The sequence below is a fragment of the Heptranchias perlo genome, chromosome 12 (genome assembly GCF_035084215.1).
Source record: "Heptranchias perlo isolate sHepPer1 chromosome 12, sHepPer1.hap1, whole genome shotgun sequence".
Taxonomy (NCBI): domain Eukaryota; kingdom Metazoa; phylum Chordata; class Chondrichthyes; order Hexanchiformes; family Hexanchidae; genus Heptranchias; species Heptranchias perlo.
The window spans coordinates 3,014,318-3,035,024 of record NC_090336.1 but is presented as its reverse complement, the minus strand read 5'-3'; the positions used below and the strand labels follow the sequence as shown (position 1 = coordinate 3,035,024).

The 20,707-nt window shown below is 61.2% G+C and overlaps 1 protein-coding gene across 1 annotated transcript in view; it reads left to right on the top strand.

Moving 5' to 3' along the window:
* The window catches only part of LOC137328116 (mucin-6-like), a 553,886-nt gene that overhangs the window by 31,204 nt on the left and 501,975 nt on the right, over positions 1-20,707 (top strand). The window contains exon 8 of the mRNA XM_067994296.1: positions 4,053-4,157. Within this exon, the coding sequence (XP_067850397.1) occupies positions 4,053-4,157 (105 nt within the window). The remainder of the gene's footprint in view (positions 1-4,052; positions 4,158-20,707) is intronic.

Sequence of the window (20,707 nt, the reverse complement as noted above, 5' to 3'; positions counted from 1 at the left end):
GGGGTCCTGAGGGTGAGGCCCTGTCTATAGAGGGGTCCTGAGGGTGAGGCCCTGTCTCGAGGGGTCCTGAGGGTGAGGCCCTGTCTATAGAGGGGTCCTGAGGGTGAGGCCCTGTCTCGAGGGGTCCCGAGGGTGAGGCCCTGTCTATAGAGGGGTCCTGAGGGTGAGGCCCTGTCTATAGAGGGGTCCCGAGGGTGAGGCCCTGTCTATAGAGGGGTCCTGAAGGTGAGGCCCTGTCTATAGAGGGGTCCTGAGGGTGAGGCCCTGTCTATAGAGGGGTCCTGAGGGTGAGGCCCTGTCTCGAGGGGTCCCGAGGGTGAGGCCCTGTCTATAGAGGGGGTCCTGAGGGTGAGGCCCTGTCTATAGAGGGGTCCTGAGGGTGAGGCCCTGTCTATAGAGGGGTCCTGAGGGTGAGGCCCTGTCTCGAGGGGTCCTGAGGGTGAGACCCTGTCTATAGAGGGGTCCTGAGGGTGAGACCCTGTCTAGAGGGGTCCCGAGGGTGAGACCCTGTCTGTAGAGCGGTCCCGAGGGTGAGACCCTGTCTATAGAGGGGTCCCGAGGGTGAGGCCCTGTCTCGAGGTGTCCCGAGGGTGAGGCCCTGTCTCGAGGTGTCCTGAGGGTGAGGCCCTGTCTGGAGGGGTCCTGAGGGTGAGGCCCTGTCTCGAGGTGTCCTGAGGGTGAGGCCCTGTCTATAGAGGCGTCCTGAGGGTGAGACCCTGTCTCGAGGGGTCCCGAGGGTGAGGCCCTGTCTATAGAGGGGTCCTGAGGGTGAGACCCTGTCTCGAGGGGTCCCGAGGTTGAGGCCCTGTCTGTAGAGGGGTCCTGAGGGTGAGGCCCTGTCTATAGAGGGGTCCTGAGGGTGAGGCCCTGTCTCGAGGTGTCCTGAGGTTGAGGCCCTGTCTCGAGGGGTCCCGAGGGTGTGGCCCTGTCTATAGAGGGGTCCTGAGGGTGAGGCCCTGTCTATAGAGGGGTCCCGAGGGTGAGGCCCTGTCTCGAGGGGTCCCGAGGGTGAGGCCCTGTCTCGAGGGGTCCCGAGGGTGAGGCCCTGTCTATAGAGGGGTCCTGAGGGTGAGGCCCTGTCTCAAGGGGTCCTGAGGGTGAGGCCCTGTCTCGAGGGGTCCCGAGGGTGAGTCCCTGTCTATAGAGGGGTCCTGAGGGTGAGGCCCTGTCTATAGAGGGGTCCTGAGGGTGAGGCCCTGTCTATAGAGGGGTCCTGAGGGTGAGGCCCTGTCCATGGAGGGGTCCTGAGGGTGAGGCCCTGTCTATAGAGGGGTCCTGAGGGTGAGACCCTGTCTATAGAGGGGTCCTGCGGGTGAGGCCCTGTCTATAGAGGGTTCCTGAGGGTGAGGCCCTGTCTATAGAGGGGTCCTGAGGGTGAGGCCCTGTCTATAGAGGGGTCCTGAGGGTGAGGCCCTGTCTATAGAGGGGTCCTGAAGGTGAGGCCCTGTCTATAGAGGGGTCCTGAGGGTGAGGCCCCGTCTATAGAGGGGTCCTGAGGGTGAGGCCCTGTCTCGAGGGGTCCCGAGGGTGAGGCCCTGTCTCAAGGGGTCCCGAGGGTGAGGCCCTGTCTATAGAGGGGTCCCGAGGGTGAGGCCCTGTCTCGAGGGGTCCCGAGGGTGAGGCCCTGTCTATAGAGGGGTCCTGAGGGTGAGGCCCTGTCTCGAGGTGTCCCGAGGGTGAGACCCTGTCTCGAGGTGTCCCGAGGGTGAGACCCTGTCTCGAGGTGTCCCGAGGGTGAGACCCTGTCTCGAGGTGTCCTGAGGGTGAGGCCCTGTCTATAGAGGGGTCCTGAGGGTGAGGCCCTGTCTCGAGGGGTCCGGAGGGTGAGACCCTGTCTCGAGGGGTCCCGAGGGTGAGACCCTGTCTCGAGGGGTCCCGAGGGTGAGACCCCGTCTCGAGGTGTCCCGAGGGTGAGACCCTGTCTCGAGGGGTCCCGAGGGTGAGACCCTGTCTCGAGGGGTCCCGAGGGTGAGGCCCTGTCTCGAGGGGTCCCGAGGGTGAGGCCCTGTCTCGAGGGGTCCCGAGGGTGAGGCCCTGTCTCGAGGGGTCCCGAGGGTGAGGCCCTGTCTCGAGGGGTCCCGAGGGTGAGGCCCTGTCTCGAGGGGTCCGGAGGGTGAGACCCTGTCTTGAGGGGTCCCGAGGGTGAGACCCTGTCTCGAGGGGTCCCGAGGGTGAGACCCTGTCTATAGAGGGGTCCTGAGGGTGAGACCCTGTCTCGAGGTGTCCCGAGGGTGAGACCCTGTCTCGAGGGGTCCTGAGGGTGAGACCCTGTCTCGAGGGGTCCCGAGGGTGAGACCCTGTCTCGAGGGGTCCTGAGGGTGAGACCCTGTCTCGAGGGGTCCCGAGGGTGAGGCCCTGTCTCGAGGGGTCCCGAGGGTGAGACCCTGTCTATCGAGGGGTCCTGAGGGTGAGACCCTGTCTCGAGGGGTCCCGATGGTGAGACCCTGTCTCGAGGTGTCCCGAGGGTGAGACCCTGTCTCGAGGGGTCCCGAGGGTGAGACCCTGTCTCGAGGGGTCCCGAGGGTGAGGCCCTGTCTCGAGGGGTCCCGAGGGTGAGGCCCTGTCTCGAGGGGTCCCGAGGGTGAGGCCCTGTCTCGAGGGGTCCGGAGGGTGAGACCCTGTCTCGAGGGGTCCCGAGGGTGAGACCCTGTCTCGAGGGGTCCCGAGGGTGAGACCCTGTCTCGAGGGGTCCTGAGGGTGAGACCCTGTCTCGAGGTGTCCCGAGGGTGAGACCCTGTCTCGAGGGGTCCCGAGGGTGAGACCCTGTCTCGAGGGGTCCCGAGGGTGAGACCCTGTCTCGAGGGGTCCCGAGGGTGAGACCCTGTCTCGAGGTGTCCCGAGGGTGAGGCCCTGTCTCGAGGGGTCCCGAGGGTGAGACCCTGTCTCGAGGGGTCCCGAGGGTGAGACCCTGTCTATAGAGGGGTCCTGAGGGTGAGACCCTGTCTCGAGGTGTCCCAAGGGTGAGACTCTGTCTCGAGGGGTCCCGAGGGTGAGACCCTGTCTCGAGGGGTCCCGAGGGTGAGACCCTGTCTCGAGGGGTCCCGAGGGTGAGACCCTGTCTCGAGGGGTCCCGATGGTGAGACCCTGTCTCGAGGGGTCCCGAGGGTGAGACCCTGTCTCGAGGGGTCCCGAGTGTGAGACCCTGTCTCGAGGGGTCCTGAGGGTGAGACCCTGTCTCGAGGGGTCCCGAGGGTGAGGCCCTGTCTCGAGGGGTCCCGAGGGTGAGACCCTGTCTCGAGGGGTCCCGAGGGTGAGACCCTCTCTCGAGGTGTCCCGAGGGTGAGACCCTGTCTCGAGGGGTCCCGAGTGTGAGACCCTCTCTCGAGGGGTCCTGAGGGTGAGACCCTGTCTCGAGGGGTCCCGAGGGTGAGACCCTCTCTCGAGGGGTCCCGAGGGTGAGACCCTGTCTATAGAGGGGTCCTGAGGGTGAGACCCTGTCTCGAGGGGTCCCGCGGGTGAGACCCTGTCTCGAGGGGTCCCGAGGGTGAGACCCTCTCTCGAGGGGTCCTGAGGGTGAGACCCTGTCTCGAGGGGTCCCGAGGGTGAGACCCTGTCTATAGAGGGGTCCCGAGGGTGAGACCCTGTCTCGAGGGGTCCCGCGGGTGAGACCCTGTCTCGAGGGGTCCCGAGGGTGAGACCCTGTCTCGAGGGGTCCCGAGTGTGAGACCCTCTCTCGAGGGGTCCTGAGGGTGAGACCCTGTCTCGAGGGGTCCCGAGTGTGTGACCCTCTCTCGAGGGGTCCCGAGGGTGAGGCCATGTCTCGAGGGGTCCCGAGGGTGAGACCCTGTCTCGAGGGGTCCTGAGATCCCTGGTGGTTGGATCCTGCCCTGCTTTGTTTGTGTCGGTGATGGTGAAGCAGAGCCGTTTGCCGACGAGTGACAATCCCTCTCGAATGCCTGAGAGGTGATCTGAGTGAAATGGAAGTGCGTGTTGATGTAACCCCTGGGCGGACGATCTGATCCGTGCCGGAGGGGCCCACGCCGAATGTGTCGTTGGTAACGTCTTGCCGCCGTCAGCTCACCAACAGGTGATTTGTCTCTTGTCCCCTGCAGAGTCCAGTGATCCCTGGCGACGGGCACATCGAGGCTCAATTTGGGAAATGTGGCGTCAAGCCCACAGAGACCTCGTTGAACGCCATCACGTACACCAGTGAGAAGGTGAGCATTACATTGCAGCGCACCGGAGCAAAATAGGCAAAGAGCGGGACAAGGGAAAGCTCATTGCGTTTCACACAACAGAGGAAGGCCGTTCGGCCCCTCAGGCCCGGGCCCGCTCCCCGGGAGCCCCATTCCTCGATTTATCCACTTGACCTTTCACAGATGGAATGGGTTCAGCTTCCATCACCAGTTGGGTATTCCAGCTCCAAACACACCTCCGCAATAAAACAACCCGTTGTCTATAGAAGGGGCCCTGGTGGTGAGACCCTGTCTATAGAGGGTCCTGGTGGTGAGACCCTGTCTATAGAGGGCCCTGGTGGTGAGACCCTGTCTAGAGAAGGGGCCCTGGTGGTGAGACCCTGTCTATAGAAGGGGCCCTGGTGGTGAGACCCTGTCTATAGAGGGTCCTGGTGGTGAGACCCTGTCTATAGAAGGGGCCCTGGTGGTGAGACCCTGTCTATAGAAGGGGCCCTGGTGGTGAGACCCTGTCTATAGAAGGGGCCCTGGTGGTGAGACCCTGTCGAGAGAGGGTCCTGGTGGTGAGACCCTGTCTATAGAAGGGGCCCTGGTGGTGAGACCCTGTCTGTAGAAGGGGCCCTGGTGGTGAGGCCCTGTCTATAGAAGGGGCCCTGGTGGTGAGGCCCTGTCTATAGAAGGGGCCCTGGTGGTGAGACCCTGTCTATAGAAGGGGCCCTGGTGGTGAGACCCTGTGTATAGAAGGGGCCCTGGTGGTGAGACCCTGTCTATAGAAGGGGCCCTGGTGGTGAGACCCTGTCTATAGAAGGGGCCCTGGTGGTGAGACCCTGTCTATAGAGGGTCCTGGTGGTGAGACCCTGTCTATAGAACGGGCCCTGGTGGTGAGACCCTGTCGATAGAAGGGGCCCTGGTGGTGAGGCCCTGTCTATAGAAGGGGCCCTGGTGGTGAGGCCCTGTCTATAGAAGGGGCCCTGGTGGTGAGGCCCTGTCTATCGAGGGCCCTGGTGGTGAGGCCCTGTCTATAGAAGGGGCCCTGGTGGTGAGGCCCTGTCTATCGAGGGCCCTGGTGGTGAGACCCTGTCTATAGAGGGCACTGGTGGTGAGACCCTGTCTATAGAAGGGGTCCTGGTGGTGAGACCCTGTCTATAGAAGGGGCCCTGGTGGTGAGACCCTGTGTATAGAAGGGGCCCTGGTGGTGAGGCCCTGTCTATAGAAGGGGCCCTGGTGGTGAGGCCCTGTCTATAGAGGGCCCTGGTGGTGAGACCCTGTCTATAGAGGGTCCTGGTGGTGAGACCCTGTCTATAGAAGGGGCCCTGGTGGTGAGGCCCTGTCTATAGAGGGGGCCCTGGTGGTGAGACCCTGTCTATAGAAGGGGCCCTGGTGGTGAGGCCCTGTCTATAGAGGGGGCCCTGGTGGTGAGACCCTGTCTATAGAAGGGGCCCTGGTGGTGAGGCCCTGTCTATAGAAGGGGCCCTGGTGGTGAGGCCCTGTCTATAGAAGGGGCCCTGGTGGTGAGGCCCTGTCTATAGAAGGGGCCCTGGTGGTGAGACCCTGTCTATAGAGGGTCCTGGTGGTGAGACCCTGTCTATAGAAGGGGCCCTGGTGGTGAGACCCTGTCTATAGAAGGGGCCCTGGTGGTGAGACCCTGTCGAGAGAGGGTCCTGGTGGTGAGACCCTGTCTATAGAAGGGGCCCTGGTGGTGAGACCCTGTCTGTAGAAGGGGCCCTGGTGGTGAGGCCCTGTCTATAGAAGGGGCCCTGGTGGTGAGGCCCTGTCTATAGAAGGGGCCCTGGTGGTGAGACCCTGTCTATAGAAGGGGCCCTGGTGGTGAGACCCTGTGTATAGAAGGGGCCCTGGTGGTGAGACCCTGTCTATAGAAGGGGCCCTGGTGGTGAGACCCTGTCTATAGAAGGGGCCCTGGTGGTGAGACCCTGTCTATAGAGGGTCCTGGTGGTGAGACCCTGTCTATAGAACGGGCCCTGGTGGTGAGACCCTGTCGATAGAAGGGGCCCTGGTGGTGAGGCCCTGTCTATAGAAGGGGCCCTGGTGGTGAGGCCCTGTCTATAGAAGGGGCCCTGGTGGTGAGGCCCTGTCTATAGAAGGGGCCCTGGTGGTGAGACCCTGTCTATAGAAGGGGTCCTGGTGGTGAGACCCTGTCTATAGAAGGGGCCCTGGTGGTGAGACCCTGTGTATAGAAGGGGCCCTGGTGGTGAGGCCCTGTCTATAGAAGGGGCCCTGGTGGTGAGGCCCTGTCTATAGAGGGCCCTGGTGGTGAGACCCTGTCTATAGAGGGTCCTGGTGGTGAGACCCTGTCTATAGAAGGGGCCCTGGTGGTGAGGCCCTGTCTATAGAGGGGGCCCTGGTGGTGAGACCCTGTCTATAGAAGGGGCCCTGGTGGTGAGGCCCTGTCTATAGAGGGGGCCCTGGTGGTGAGACCCTGTCTATAGAAGGGGCCCTGGTGGTGAGGCCCTGTCTATAGAAGGGGCCCTGGTGGTGAGGCCCTGTCTATAGAAGGGGCCCTGGTGGTGAGGCCCTGTCTATAGAAGGGTCCCTGGTGGTGAGACCCTGTCTATAGAGGGTCCTGGTGGTGAGACCCTGTCTATAGAAGGGGCCCTGGTGGTGAGGCCCTGTCTATAGAAGGGGCCCTGGTGGTGAGACCCTGTCTACAGAAGGGGCCCTGGTGGTGAGGCCCTGTCTATAGAAGGGGCCCTGGTGGTGAGGCCTTGTCTATAGAGGGTCCTGGTGGTGAGACCCTGTCTATAGAAGGGGCCCTGGTGGTGAGGCCCTGTCTATAGAAGGGCCCTGGTGGTGAGACCCTGTCTATAGAAGGGCCCTGGTGGTGAGGCCCTGTCTATAGAAGGGGCCCTGGTGGTGAGACCCTGTCTATAGAAGGGGTCCTGGTGGTGAGGCCCTGTCTATAGAAGGGGCCCTGGTGGTGAGACCCTGTCTATAGAAGGGGCCCTGGTGGTGAGACCCTGTCTATAGAGGGCCCTGGTGGTGAGACCCTGTCTATAGAAGGGGCCCTGGTGGTGAGGCCCTGTCTATAGAAGGGGTCCTGGTGGTGATACCCTGTCTATAGAAGGGGCCCTGGTGGTGAGACCCTGTCTATAGAAGGGGCCCTGGTGGTGAGACCCTGTCTATAGAAGGGGTCCTGGTGGTGAGACCCTGTCTATAGAGGGCCCTGGTGGTGAGACCCTGTCTATAGAGGGTCCTGGTGGTAAGACCCTGTCTATAGAAGGGGTCCTGGTGGTGAGACCCTGTCTATAGAAGGGGCCCTGGTGGTGAGACCCTGTCTATAGAAGGGGCCCTGGTGGTGAGACCCTGTCTATAGAAGGGGTCCTGGTGGTGAGACCCTGTCTATAGAGGGTCCTGGTGGTGAGGCCCTGTCTATAGAGGGCCCTGGTGGTGAGACCCTGTCTGTAGAAGGGGCCCAGGTGGTGAGGCCCTGTCTATAGAAGGGGCCCTGGTGGTGAGACCCTGTCTATAGAGGGTCCTGGTGGTGAGGCCCTGTCTATAGAAGGGGCCCTGGTGGTGAGACCCTGTCTATAGAAGGGGCCCTGGTGGTGAGACCCTGTCTATAGAAGGGGTCCTGGTGGTGAGACCCTGTCTATAGAGGGTCCTGGTGGTGAGGCCCTGTCTATAGAGGGCCCTGGTGGTGAGACCCTGTCTGTAGAAGGGGCCCTGGTGGTGAGGCCCTGTCTATAGAAGGGGCCCTGGTGGTGAGACCCTGTCTATAGAGGGTCCTGGTGGTGAGACCCTGTCTATGGAAGCGGCCCTGGTGGTGAGACTCTGTCTATAGAGGGCCCTGGTGGTGAGGCCCTGTCTATAGAAGGGGTCCTGGTGGTGAGACCCTGTCTATAGAGGGCCCTGGTGGTGAGACCCTGTCTATAGAGGGTCCTGGTGGTGAGACCCTGTCTACAGAAGGGGTCCTGGTGGTGAGGCCCTGTCTATAGAAGGGGCCCTGGTGGTGAGACCCTGTCTAGAGAAGGGGCCCTGGTGGTGAGACCCTGTCTACAGAAGGGGCCCTGGTGGTGAGACCCTGTCTATAGAGGGTCCTGGTGGTGAGACCCTGTCTATAGAAGGGGCCCTGGTGGTGAGACCCTGTCTATAGAGGGTCCTGGTGGTGAGACCCTGTCTATAGAAGGGGCCCTGGTGGTGAGACCCTGTGTATAGAAGGGGCCCTGGTGGTGAGGCCCTGTCTATAGAAGGGGCCCTGGTGGTGAGGCCCTGTCTATAGAGGGGGCCCTGGTGGTGAGACCCTGTCTATAGAAGGGGCCCTGGTGGTGAGGCCCTGTCTATAGAAGGGGCCCTGGTGGTGAGGCCCTGTCTATAGAGGGGGCCCTGGTGGTGAGACCCTGTCTATAGAAGGGGCCCTGGTGGTGAGGCCCTGTCTATAGAAGGGGCCCTGGTGGTGAGGCCCTGTCTATAGAAGGGGCCCTGGTGGTGAGGCCCTGTCTATAGAAGGGTCCCTGGTGGTGAGACCCTGTCTATAGAGGGTCCTGGTGGTGAGACCCTGTCTATAGAAGGGGCCCTGGTGGTGAGGCCCTGTCTATAGAAGGGGCCCTGGTGGTGAGACCCTGTCTACAGAAGGGGCCCTGGTGGTGAGGCCCTGTCTATAGAAGGGGCCCTGGTGGTGAGGCCCTGTCTATAGAGGGTCCTGGTGGTGAGACCCTGTCTGTAGAAGGGGCCCTGGTGGTGAGGCCCTGTCTATAGAGGGCCCTGGTGGTGAGGCCCTGTCTATAGAGGGCCCTGGTGGTGTGACCCTGTCTATAGAAGGGGCCCTGGTGGTGAGACCCTGTCTATAGAAGGGGCCCTGGTGGTGAGACCCTGTCTATAGAGGGCCCAGGTGGTGAGGCCCTGTCTATAGAAGGGGCCTGGTGGTGTGACCCTGTCTATAGAAGGGGCCCTGGTGGTGAGACCCTGTCTATAGAAGGGGCCCTGGTGGTGAGACCCTGTCTATAGAGGGCCCTGGTGGTGAGACCCTGTCTGTAGAAGGGGCCCTGGTGGTGAGGCCCTGTCTATAGAAGGGGCCCTGGTGGTGAGACCCTGTCTATAGAAGGGGTCCTGGTGGTGAGGCCCTGTCTATAGAAGGGGCCCTGGTGGTGAGACCCTGTCTATAGAAGGGGTCCTGGTGGTGAGACCCTGTCTGTAGAAGGGGCCCTGGTGGTGAGGCCCTGTCTATAGAAGGGGCCTGGTGGTGTGACCCTGTCTATAGAAGGGGCCCTGGTGGTGAGACCCTGTCTATAGAAGGGGCCCTGGTGGTGAGACCCTGTCTATAGAGGGCCCTGGTGGTGAGACCCTGTCTGTAGAAGGGGCCCTGGTGGTGAGGCCCTGTCTATAGAAGGGGCCCTGGTGGTGAGACCCTGTCTATAGAAGGGGTCCTGGTGGTGAGACCCTTTCTATAGAAGGGGCCCTGGTGGTGAGACCCTGTCTATAGAAGGGGTCCTGGTGGTGAGGCCCTGTCTATAGAAGGGGCCCTGGTGGTGAGACCCTGTCTATAGAAGGGGCCCTGGTGGTGAGACCCTGTCTATAGAAGGGGCCCTGGTGGTGAGACCCTGTCTATAGAGGGCCCTGGTGGTGAGGCCCTGTCTATAGAGGGCCCTGGTGGTGAGACCCTGTCTATAGAAGGGGCCCTGGTGGTGAGACCCTGTCTATAGAAGGGGCCCTGGTGGTGAGACCCTGTCTATAGAAGGGGCCCTGGTGGTGAGACCCTGTCTATAGAAGGGGCCCTGGTGGTGAGACCCTGTCTATAGAGGGCCCTGGTGGTGAGGCCCTGTCTATAGAGGGCCCTGGTGGTGAGACCCTGTCTATAGAAGGGGCCCTGGTGGTGAGACCCTGTCTATAGAAGGGGCCCTGGTGGTGAGACCCTGTCTATAGAAGGGGCCCTGGTGGTGAGACCCTGTCTATAGAGGGCCCTGGTGGTGAGGCCCTGTCTATAGAGGGCCCTGGTGGTGAGACCCTGTCTATAGAAGGGGCCCTGGTGGTGAGACCCTGTCTATAGAAGGGGCCCTGGTGGTGAGACCCTGTCTATAGAAGGGGACCTGGTGGTGAGACCCTGTCTATAGAGGGCCCTGGTGGTGAGGCCCTGTCTATAGAGGGCCCTGGTGTGAGACCCTGTCTATAGAAGGGGCCCTGGTGGTGAGACCCTGTCTATAGAAGGGGCCCTGGTGGTGAGACCCTGTCTATAGAAGGGGCCCTGGTGGTGAGGCCCTGTCTGCAGAAGGGGTCCTGGTGGTGAGACCCTGTCTATAGAGGGCCCTGGTGGTGAGGCCCTGTCGAGAGAAGGGCCCTGGTGGTGAGACCCTGTCTATAGAAGGGGCCCTGGTGGTGAGACCCTGTCCATAGAGGGCCCTGGTGGTGAGGCCCTGTCTATGGAAGGGGCCCTGGTGGTGAGACCCTGTCTATAGAAGGGGCCCTGGTGGTGAGACCCTGTCTATAGAGGGCCCTGGTGGTGAGGCCCTGTCTATAGAAGGGGCCCTGGTGGTGAGACCCTGTCTATAGAAGGGGCCCTGGTGGTGAGACACTGTCTATGGAAGGGGCCCTGGTGGTGAGACCCTGTCTATAGAGGGCCCTGGTGGTGAGGCCCTGTCTATAGAAGGGGTCCTGGTGGTGAGACCCTGTCTATAGAAGGGGCCCTGGTGGTGAGACCCTGTCTATAGAGGGCCCTGGTGGTGAGGCCCTGTCTATAGAAGGGGCCCTGGTGGTGAGACCCTGTCTATAGAAGGGGCCCTGGTGGTGAGACCCTGTCTATAGAGGGCCCTGGTGGTGAGAGCCTGTCTATAGAGGGTCCTGGTGGTGAGGCCCTGTCTATAGAAGGGGCCCTGGTGGTGAGACCCTGTCTATAGAAGGGGCCCTGGTGGTGAGACCCTGTCTATAGAAGGGGCCCTGGTGGTGAGACCCTGTCTATAGAGGGCCCTGGTGTTGAGACCCTGTCTATAGAAGGGGCCCTGGTGGTGAGACCCTGTCTATAGAGGGCCCTGGTGGTGAGGCCCTGTCTATAGAAGGGGCCCTGGTGGTGAGGCCCTGTCTATAGAGGGCCCTGGTGGTGAGACCCTGTCTATAGAAGGGGCCCTGGTGGTGAGACCCTGTCTATAGAAGGGGCCCTGGTGGTGAGACCCTGTCGATAGAAGGGGCCCTGGTGGTGAGACCCTGTCTATAGAGGGCCCTGGTGGTGAGGCCCTGTCTATAGAAGGGGCCCTGGTGGTGAGGCCCTGTCTATAGAAGGGGCCCTGGTGGTGAGACCCTGTCTATAGAGGGCCCTGGTGGTGAGGCCCTGTCTATAGAAGGGGCCCTGGTGGTGAGACCCTGTCTATAGAAGGGGCCCTGGTGGTGAGGCCCTGTCTGTAGAAGGGGCCCTGGTGGTGAGACCCTGTCTATAGAAGGGGCCCTGGTTGTGAGACCCTGTCTATAGAAGGGGCCCTGGTGGTGAGGCCCTGTCTGTAGAAGGGGCCCTGGTGGTGAGGCCCTGTCTATAGAAGGGGTCCTGGTGGTGAGACCCTGTCTATAGAAGGGGTCCTGGTGGTGAGACCCTGTCTGTAGAGGGCCCTGGTGGTGAGACCCTGTCTATAGAGGGGTCCTGGTGGTGAGACCCTGTCTGTAGAAGGGGCCCTGGTGGTGAGACCCTGTCTATAGAAGGGGCCCTGGTGGTGAGACCCTGTCTATAGAAGGGGCCCTGGTGGTGATACTCTGTCTATAGAAGGGGCCCTGGTGGTGAGGCCCTGTCTATAGAAGTGGCCCTGGTGGTGAGACCCTGTCTATAGAAGGGGCCCTGGTGTTGAGACCCTGTCTGTAGAAGGGGCCCTGGTGGTGAGGCCCTGTCTCTTGAGGGCCCTGGTGGTGAGGCCCTGTCTATAGAGGGTCCTGGTGGTGAGGCCGTGTCTATAGAGGGCCCTGGTGGTGAGACCCTGTCTATAGATGGGGCCCTGGTGGTGAGACCCTGTCTATAGAGCGCCCTGGTGGTGAGGCCCTGTCTATAGAAGGGGCCCTGGTGGTGAGACCCTGTCTATAGAGGGCCCTGGTGGTGAGGCCCTGTCTGTAGAAGGGGCCCTGGTGGTGAGACCCTGTCTATAGAAGGGGCCCTGGTGGTGAGACCCTGTCTATAGAAGGGGCCCTGGTGGTGAGACCCTGTCCATAGAAGGGGCCCTGGTGGTGAGACCCTGTCTATAGAAGGGGCCCTGGTGGTGAGGCCCTGTCTATAGAGGGCCCTGGTGGTGAGGCCCTGTCTATAGAAGGGGCCCTGGTGGTGAGACCCTGTCAATAGAAGGGGCCCTGGTGGTGAGACCCTGTCTATAGAGGGCCCTGGTGGTGAGACCCTGTCTATAGAGGGCCCTGGTGGTGAGGCCCTGTCAATAGAAGGGGCCCTGGTGGTGAGACCCTGTCTATAGAGGGCCCTGGTGGTGAGGCCCTGTCCATAGAAGGGGCCTTGGTGGTGAGGCCCTGTCTATAGAAGGGGCCCTGGTGGTGAGAACCTGTCTATAGAAGGGGCCCTGGTGGTGAGACCCTGTCTATAGAAGGGGTCCTGGTGGTGAGACCCTGTCTATAGAAGGGGCCCTGGTGGTGAGACCCTGTCTGTAGAAGGGGCCCTGGTGGTGAGGCCCTGTCTATAGAAGGGGCCCTGGTGGTGAGACCCTGTCTATAGAAGGGGCCCTGGTGGTGAGACCCTGTCTATAGAAGGGGCCCTGGTGGTGAGGCCCTGTCTATAGAAGGAGTCCTGGTGGTGAGGCCCTGTCTTTCGAAGGGGCCCTGGTGGTGAGACCCTGTCTGTAGAAGGGGCCCTGGTGGTGAGGCCCTGTCTATAGAGGGTCCTGATGGTGAGACCCTGTCTATAGAAGGGGCCCTGGTGGTGAGACCCTGTCTATAGAAGGGGCCCTGGTGGTGAGGCCCTGTCTATAGAAGGGGTCCTGGTGGTGAGACCCTGTCTATCGAAGGGGCCCTGGTGGTGAGGCCCTGTCTATAGAGGGTCCTGGTGGTGAGGCCCTGTCTGTAGAGGGTCCAGGTGGTGAGACCCTGTCTATCGAAGGGGCCCTGGTGGTGAGACCCTGTCTGTAGAGGGCCCTGGTGGTGAGACCCTGTCTATAGAAGGGGCCCTGGTGGTGAGACCCTGTCTATAGAAGGGGCCCTGGTGGTGAGACCCTGTCTATAGAGGGCCCTGGTGGTGAGACCCTGTCTATAGAGGGTCCTGGTGGTGAGGCCCTGTCTATAGAAGGGGCCCTGGTGGTGAGACCCTGTCTATAGAAGGGGCCCTGGTGGTGAGACCCTGTCTATAGAAGGGGTCCTGGTGGTGAGACCCTGTCTGTAGAGGGCCCTGGTGGTGAGACCCTGTCTATAGAGGGGTCCTGGTGGTGAGACCCTGTCTGCAGAAGGGGCCCTGGTGGTGAGACCCTGTCTATAGAAGGGGCCCTGGTGGTCAGACCCTGTCTATAGAAGGGGCCCTGGTGGTGAGGCCCTGTCTATAGAAGGGGCCCTGGTGGTGAGACTCTGTCTATAGAAGGGGCCCTGGTGGTGAGGCCCTGTCTATAGAAGTGGCCCTGGTGGTGAGACCCTGTCTATAGAAGGGGCCCTGGTGGTGAGACCCTGTCTATAGAGGGTCCTGGTGGTGAGACCCTGTCTATAAAAGGGGCCCTGGTGGTGAGACCCTGTCTATAGAAGGGGCCCTGGTGGTGAGACACTGTCAATAGAAGGGGCCCTGGTGGTGAGACCCTGTCTATAGAAGGGGCCCTGGTGGTGAGGCCCTGTCTATAGAAGGGGTCCTGGTGGTGAGACCCTGTCTATAGAAGGGGCCCTGGTGGTGAGGCCCTGTCTATAAAAGTGGCCCTGGTGGTGAGACCCTGTCTATAGAAGGGGCCCTGGTGGTGAGACCCTGTCTATAGAAGGGGCCCTGGTGGTGAGACCCTGTCTATAGAAGGGGCCCTGATGGTGAGGCCCTGTCTATAGAAGGAGTCCTGGTGGTGAGGCCCTGTCTTTCGAAGGGGTCCTGATGGTGAGACCCTGTCTGCAGAAGGGGCCCTGGTGGTGAGGCCCTGTCTATAGAGGGTCCTGATGGTGAGACCCTGTCTATAGAAGGGGCCCTGGTGGTGAGACCCTGTCTATAGAAGGGGCCCTGGTGGTGAGGCCCTGTCTATAGAAGGGGTCCTGGTGGTGAGACCCTGTCTATAGAAGGGGCCCTGGTGGTGAGGCCCTGTCTATAGAGGGTCCTGGTGGTGAGGCCCTGTCTGTAGAGGGTCCAGGTGGTGAGACCCTGTCTATCGAAGGGGCCCTGGTGGTGAGACCCTGTCTATAGAAGGGGCCCTGGTGGTGAGACCCTGTCTATAGAAGGGGTCCTGGTGGTGAGGCCCTGTCTATAGAGGGCCCTGGTGGTGAGACCCTGTCTATAGAAGGGGCCCTGGTGGTGAGACCCTGTCTGTAGAAGGGGTCCTGGTGGTGAGGCCCTGTCTATAGAGGGCCCTGGTGGTGAGACCCTGTCTATAGAAGGGGCCCTGGTGGTGAGACCCTGTCTGTAGAGGGCCCTGGTGGTGAGACCCTGTCTATAGAAGGGGCCCTGGTGGTGAGACCCTGTCTATAGAAGGGGCCCTGGTGGTGAGACCCTGTCTATAGAGGGCCCTGGTGGTGAGACCCTGTCTATAGAGGGTCCTGGTGGTGAGGCCCTGTCTATAGAAGGGGCCCTGGTGGTGAGACCCTGTCTATAGAAGGGGCCCTGGTGGTGAGACCCTGTCTATAGAAGGGGTCCTGGTGGTGAGACCCTGTCTGTAGAGGGCCCTGGTGGTGAGACCCTGTCTATAGAGGGGTCCTGGTGGTGAGACCCTGTCTGTAGAAGGGGCCCTGGTGGTGAGACCCTGTCTATAGAAGGGGCCCTGGTGGTGAGACCCTGTCTATAGAAGGGGCCCTGGTGGTGAGACTCTGTCTATAGAAGGGGCCCTGGTGGTGAGGCCCTGTCTATAGAAGTGGCCCTGGTGGTGAGACCCTGTCTATAGAAGGGGCCCTGGTGTTGAGACCCTGTCTGTAGAAGGGGCCCTGGTGGTGAGGCCCTGTCTCTTGAGGGCCCTGGTGGTGAGGCCCTGTCTATAGAGGGTCCTGGTGGTGAGGCCGTGTCTATAGAGGGCCCTGGTGGTGAGACCCTGTCTATAGATGGGGCCCTGGTGGTGAGACCCTGTCTATAGAGCGCCCTGGTGGTGAGGCCCTGTCTATAGAAGGGGCCCTGGTGGTGAGACCCTGTCTATAGAGGGCCCTGGTGGTGAGGCCCTGTCTGTAGAAGGGGCCCTGGTGGTGAGACCCTGTCTATAGAAGGGGCCCTGGTGGTGAGACCCTGTCTATAGAAGGGGCCCTGGTGGTGAGACCCTGTCCATAGAAGGGGCCCTGGTGGTGAGACCCTGTCTATAGAAGGGGCCGTGGTGGTGAGGCCCTGTCTATAGAGGGCCCTGGTGGTGAGGCCCTGTCTATAGAAGGGGCCCTGGTGGTGAGACCCTGTCAATAGAAGGGGCCCTGGTGGTGAGACCCTGTCTATAGAGGGCCCTGGTGGTGAGACCCTGTCTATAGAGGGCCCTGGTGGTGAGGCCCTGTCAATAGAAGGGGCCCTGGTGGTGAGACCCTGTCTATAGAGGGCCCTGGTGGTGAGGCCCTGTCCATAGAAGGGGCCCTGGTGGTGAGGCCCTGTCTATAGAAGGGGCCCTGGTGGTGAGACCCTGTCTATAGAAGGGGCCCTGGTGGTGAGACCCTGTCTATAGAAGGGGTCCTGGTGGTGAGACCCTGTCTATAGAAGGGGCCCTGGTGGTGAGACCCTGTCTATAGAAGGGGCCCTGGTGGTGAGACCCTGTCTATAGAGGGCCCTGGTGGTGAGACCCTGTCTATAGAAGGGGCCCTGGTGGTGAGACCCTGTCTATAGAGGGCCCTGGTGGTGAGACCCTGTCTATAGAAGGGGCCCTGGTGGTGAGACCCTGTCTGTAGAAGGGGCCCTGGTGGTGAGGCCCTGTCTATAGAAGGGGCCCTGGTGGTGAGACCCTGTCTATAGAAGGGGCCCTGGTGGTGAGACCCTGTCTCTAGAAGGGGCCCTGGTGGTGAGACCCTGTCTATAGAAGGGGTCCTGGTGGTGAGACCCTGTCTATAGAAGGGGCCCTGGTGGTGAGACCCTGTCTATAGAAGGGGCCCTGGTGGTGAGGCCCTGTCTATAGAAGGGGCCCTGGTGGTGAGACCATGTCTATAGAAGGGGCCCTGGTGGTGAGGCCCTGTCTATAGAGGGCCCTGGTGGTGAGACCCTGTCTATAGAGGGCCCTGGTGGTGAGACCCTGTCTATAGAAGGGGCCCTGGTGGTGAGACCCTGTCTATAGAAGGGGCCCTGGTGGTGAGACCCTGTCTATAGAAGGGGCCCTGGTGGTGAGACCCTGTCTATAGAGGGTCCTGGTGGTGAGGCCCTGTCTATAGAAGGGGCCCTGGTGGTGAGACCCTGTCTATAGAAGGGGCCCTGGTAGTGAGGCCCTGTCTATAGAAGGGGCCCTGGTGGTGAGACCCTGTCTATAGAAGGGGCCCTGGTGGTGAGACCCTGTCTATAGAAGGGGCCCTGGTGGTGAGACCCTGTCTATAGAAGGGGCCCTGGTGGTGAGGCCCTGTCTATAGAAGGGGCCCTGGTGGTGAGGCCCTGTCCATTGAAGGGGCCCTGGTGGTGAGACCCTGTCTATAGAAGGGGCCCTGGTGGTGAGACCCTGTCGATAGAAGGGGCCCTGGTGGTGAGACCCTGTCTATAGAGGGCACTGGTGGTGAGACCCTGTCTATAGAAGGGGCCCTGGTGGTGAGACCCTGTCTATAGAAGGGGCCCTGGTGGTGAGACCCTGTCTATAGAAGGGGCCCTGGTGGTGAGACCCTGTCTATAGAAGGGGCCCTGGTGGTGAGGCCCTGTCTATCGAGGGCCCTGGTGGTGAGGCCCTGTCTATAGAAGGGGCCCTGGTGGTGAGGCCCTGTCTATCGAGGGCCCTGGTGGTGAGACCCTGTCTATAGAGGGCACTGGTGGTGAGACCCTGTCTATAGAAGGGGCCCTGGTGGTGAGACCCTGTCTATAGAAGGGGCCCTGGTGGTGAGACCCTGTCTATAGAAGGGGCCCTGGTGGTGAGGCCCTGTCTATCGAGGGCCCTGGTGGTGAGGCCCTGTCTATAGAAGGGGTCCTGGTGGTGAGACCCTGTCTGTAGAGGGCCCTGGTGGTGAGACACTGTCTATAGAGGGCCCTGGTGGTGAGGCCCTGTCTATAGAAGGGGCCCTGGTGGTGAGACCCTGTCTATAGAGGGTCCTGGTGGTGAGGCCCTGTCTATAGAAGGGGCCCTGGTGGTGAGACCCTGTCTATAGAAGGGGCCCTGGTGGTGAGACCCTGTCTATAGAAGGGGCCCTGGTGGTGAGACCCTGTCTATAGAAGGGGCCCTGGTGGTGAGACCCTGTCTATAGAGGGCCCTGGTGGTGAGACCCTGTCTATAGAGGGCCCTGGTGGTGAGGCCCTGTCTATAGAAGGGGCCCTGGTGGTGAGACCCTGTCTATAGAAGGGGCCCTGGTGGTGAGACCCTGTCTATAGAAGGGGCCCTGGTGGTGAGACCCTGTCTATAGAGGGTCCTGGTGGTGAGACCCTGTCTATAAAAGGGGCCCTGGTGGTGAGACCCTGTCTATAGAAGGGGCCCTGGTGGTGAGACCCTGTCTATAGAAGGGGCCCTGGTGGTGAGACCCTGTCTATAGAAGGGGCCCTGGTGGTGAGGCCCTGTCTATAGAAGGGGTCCTGGTGGTGAGACCCTGTCTATAGAAGGGGCCCTGGTGGTGAGGCCCTGTCTATAAAAGGGGCCCTGGTGGTGAGACCCTGTCTATAGAAGGGGCCCTGGTGGTGAGACCCTGTCTATAGAAGGGGCCCTGGTGGTGAGACCCTGTCTATAGAAGGGGCCCTGGTGGTGAGGCCCTGTCTATAGAAGGGGCCCTGGTGGTGAGACCCTGTCTATAGAAGGGGCCCTGGTGGTGAGACCCTGTCTCTAGAAGGGGCCCTGGTGGTGAGGCCCTGTCTATCGAGGGCCCTGGTGGTGAGGCCCTGTCTATAGAAGGGGCCCTGGTGGTGAGACCCTGTCTATAGAGGGCCCTGGTGGTGAGGCCCTGTCTATCGAGGGCCCTGGTGGTGAGGCCCTGTCTATAGAAGGGGCCCTGGTGGTGAGACCCTGTCTGTAGAGGGCCCTGGTGGTGAGACACTGTCTATAGAGGGCCCTGGTGGTGAGGCCCTGTCTATAGAAGGGGCCCTGGTGGTGAGACCCTGTCTATAGAGGGTCCTGGTGGTGAGGCCCTGTCTATAGAAGGGGCCCTGGTGGTGAGACCCTGTCTATAGAAGGGGCCCTGGTGGTGAGACCCTGTCTATAGAAGGGGCCCTGGTGGTGAGACCTTGTCTATAGAAGGGGCCCTGGTGGTGAGACCCTGTCTATAGAAGGGGCCCTGGTGGTGAGACCCTGTCTATAGAGGGCCCTGGTGGTGAGGCCCTGTCTATAGAAGGGGCCCTGGTGGTGAGACCCTGTCTATAGAAGGGGCCCTGGTGGTGAGACCCTGTCTATAGAAGGGGCCCTGGTGGTGAGACCCTGTCTATAGAAGGGGCCCTGGTGGTGAGACCCTGTCTATAGAGGGTCCTGGTGGTGAGACCCTGTCTATAAAAGGGGCCCTGGTGGTGAGACCCTGTCTGTAGAAGGGGCCCTGGTGGTGAGACCCTGTCTATAAAAGGGGTCCTGGTGGTGAGACCCTGTCTATAGAAGGGGCCCTGGTGGTGAGACCCTGTCTATAGAAGGGGCCCTGGTGGTGAGACCCTGTCTATAGAAGGGGCCCTGGTGGTGAGGCCCTGTCTATAGAAGGGGTCCTGGTAGTGAGGCCCTGTCTATAGAAGGGGCCCTGGTGGTGAGGCCCTGTCTATAAAAGGGGCCCTGGTGGTGAGACCCTGTCTATAGAAGGGGCCCTGGTGGTGAGACCCTGTCTATAGAAGGGGCCCTGGTGGTGAGACCCTGTCTATAGAAGGGGCCCTGGTGGTGAGGCCCTGTCTATAGAAGGAGTCCTGGTGGTGAGGCCCTGTCTTTCGAAGGGGTCCTGATGGTGAGACCCTGTCTGTAGAAGGGGCCCTGGTGGTGAGGCCCTGTCTATAGAGGGTCCTGATGGTGAGACCCTGTCTATAGAAGGGGCCCTGGTGGTGAGACCCTGTCTATAGAAGGGGCCCTGGTGGTGAGGCCCTGTCTATAGAAGGGGTCCTGGTGGTGAGACCCTGTCTATAGAAGGGGCCCTGGTGGTGAGGCCCTGTCTATAGAGGGTCCTGGTGGTGAGGCCCTGTCTGTAGAGGGTCCAGGTGGTGAGACCCTGTCTATCGAAGGGGCCCTGGTGGTGAGACCCTGTCTGTAGAGGGCCCTGGTGGTGAGACCCTGTCTATAGAAGGGGCCCTGGTGGTGAGACCCTGTCTATAGAAGGGGCCCTGGTGGTGAGACCCTGTCTATAGAGGGCCCTGGTGGTGAGACCCTGTCTATAGAGGGTCCTGGTGGTGAGGCCCTGTCTATAGAAGGGGCCCTGGTGGTGAGACCCTGTCTATAGAAGGGGCCCTGGTGGTGAGACCCTGTCTATAGAAGGGGTCCTGGTGGTGAGACCCTGTCTGTAGAGGGCCCTGGTGGTGAGACCCTGTCTATATCGGGTTCCTGGTGGTGAGACCCTGTCTGTAGAAGGGGCCCTGGTGGTGAGACCCTGTCTATAGAAGGGGCCCTGGTGGTGAGACCCTGTCTATAGAAGGGGCCCTGGTGGTGAGACTCTGTCTATAGAAGGGGCCCTGGTGGTGAGACCCTGTCTATAGAGGGCCCTGGTGGTGAGGCCCTGTCTATAGAAGGGGCCCTGGTGGTGAGACCCTGTCTATAGAAGGGGCCCTGGTGGTGAGACCCTGTCTATAGAAGGCCCTGGTGGTGAGGCCCTGTCTATAGAGGGCCCTGGTGGTGAGACCCTGTCTATAGAGGGCCCTGGTGGTGAGACCCTGTCTATAGAGGGCCCTGGTGGTGAGACCCTGTCTATAGAGGGCCCTGGTGGTGAGACCCTGTCTATAGAGGGCCCTGGTGGTGAGACCCTGTCTATAGAAGGGGCCCTGGTGGTGAGACCCTGTCTATAGAAGGGGCCCTGGTGGTGAGACTCTGTCTATAGAAGGGGCCCTGGTGGTGAGACCCTGTCTATAGAGGGCCCTGGTGGTGAGGCCCTGTCTACAGAGGGCCCTGGTGGTGAGGCCCTGTCTATAGAAGGCCCTGGTGGTGAGACCCTGTCTATAGAGGGCCCTGGTGGTGAGACCCTGTCTATAGAGGGCCCTGGTGGTGAGACCCTGTCTATAGAGGGCCCTGGTGGTGAGACCCTGTCTATAGAAGGGGCCCTGGTGGTGAGGCCCTGTCTATAGAAGGGGCCCTGGTGGTGAGGCCCTGTCTGTAGAAGGGGCCCTGGTGGTGAGGCCCTGTCTATAGAAGGGGCCCTGGTGGTGAGACCCTGTCTATAGAAGGGGCCCTGGAGTTGAGGCCCTGTCTATAGAGGGCCCTGGTGGTGAGGCCCTGTCTATAGAAGGGGCCCTGGTGGTG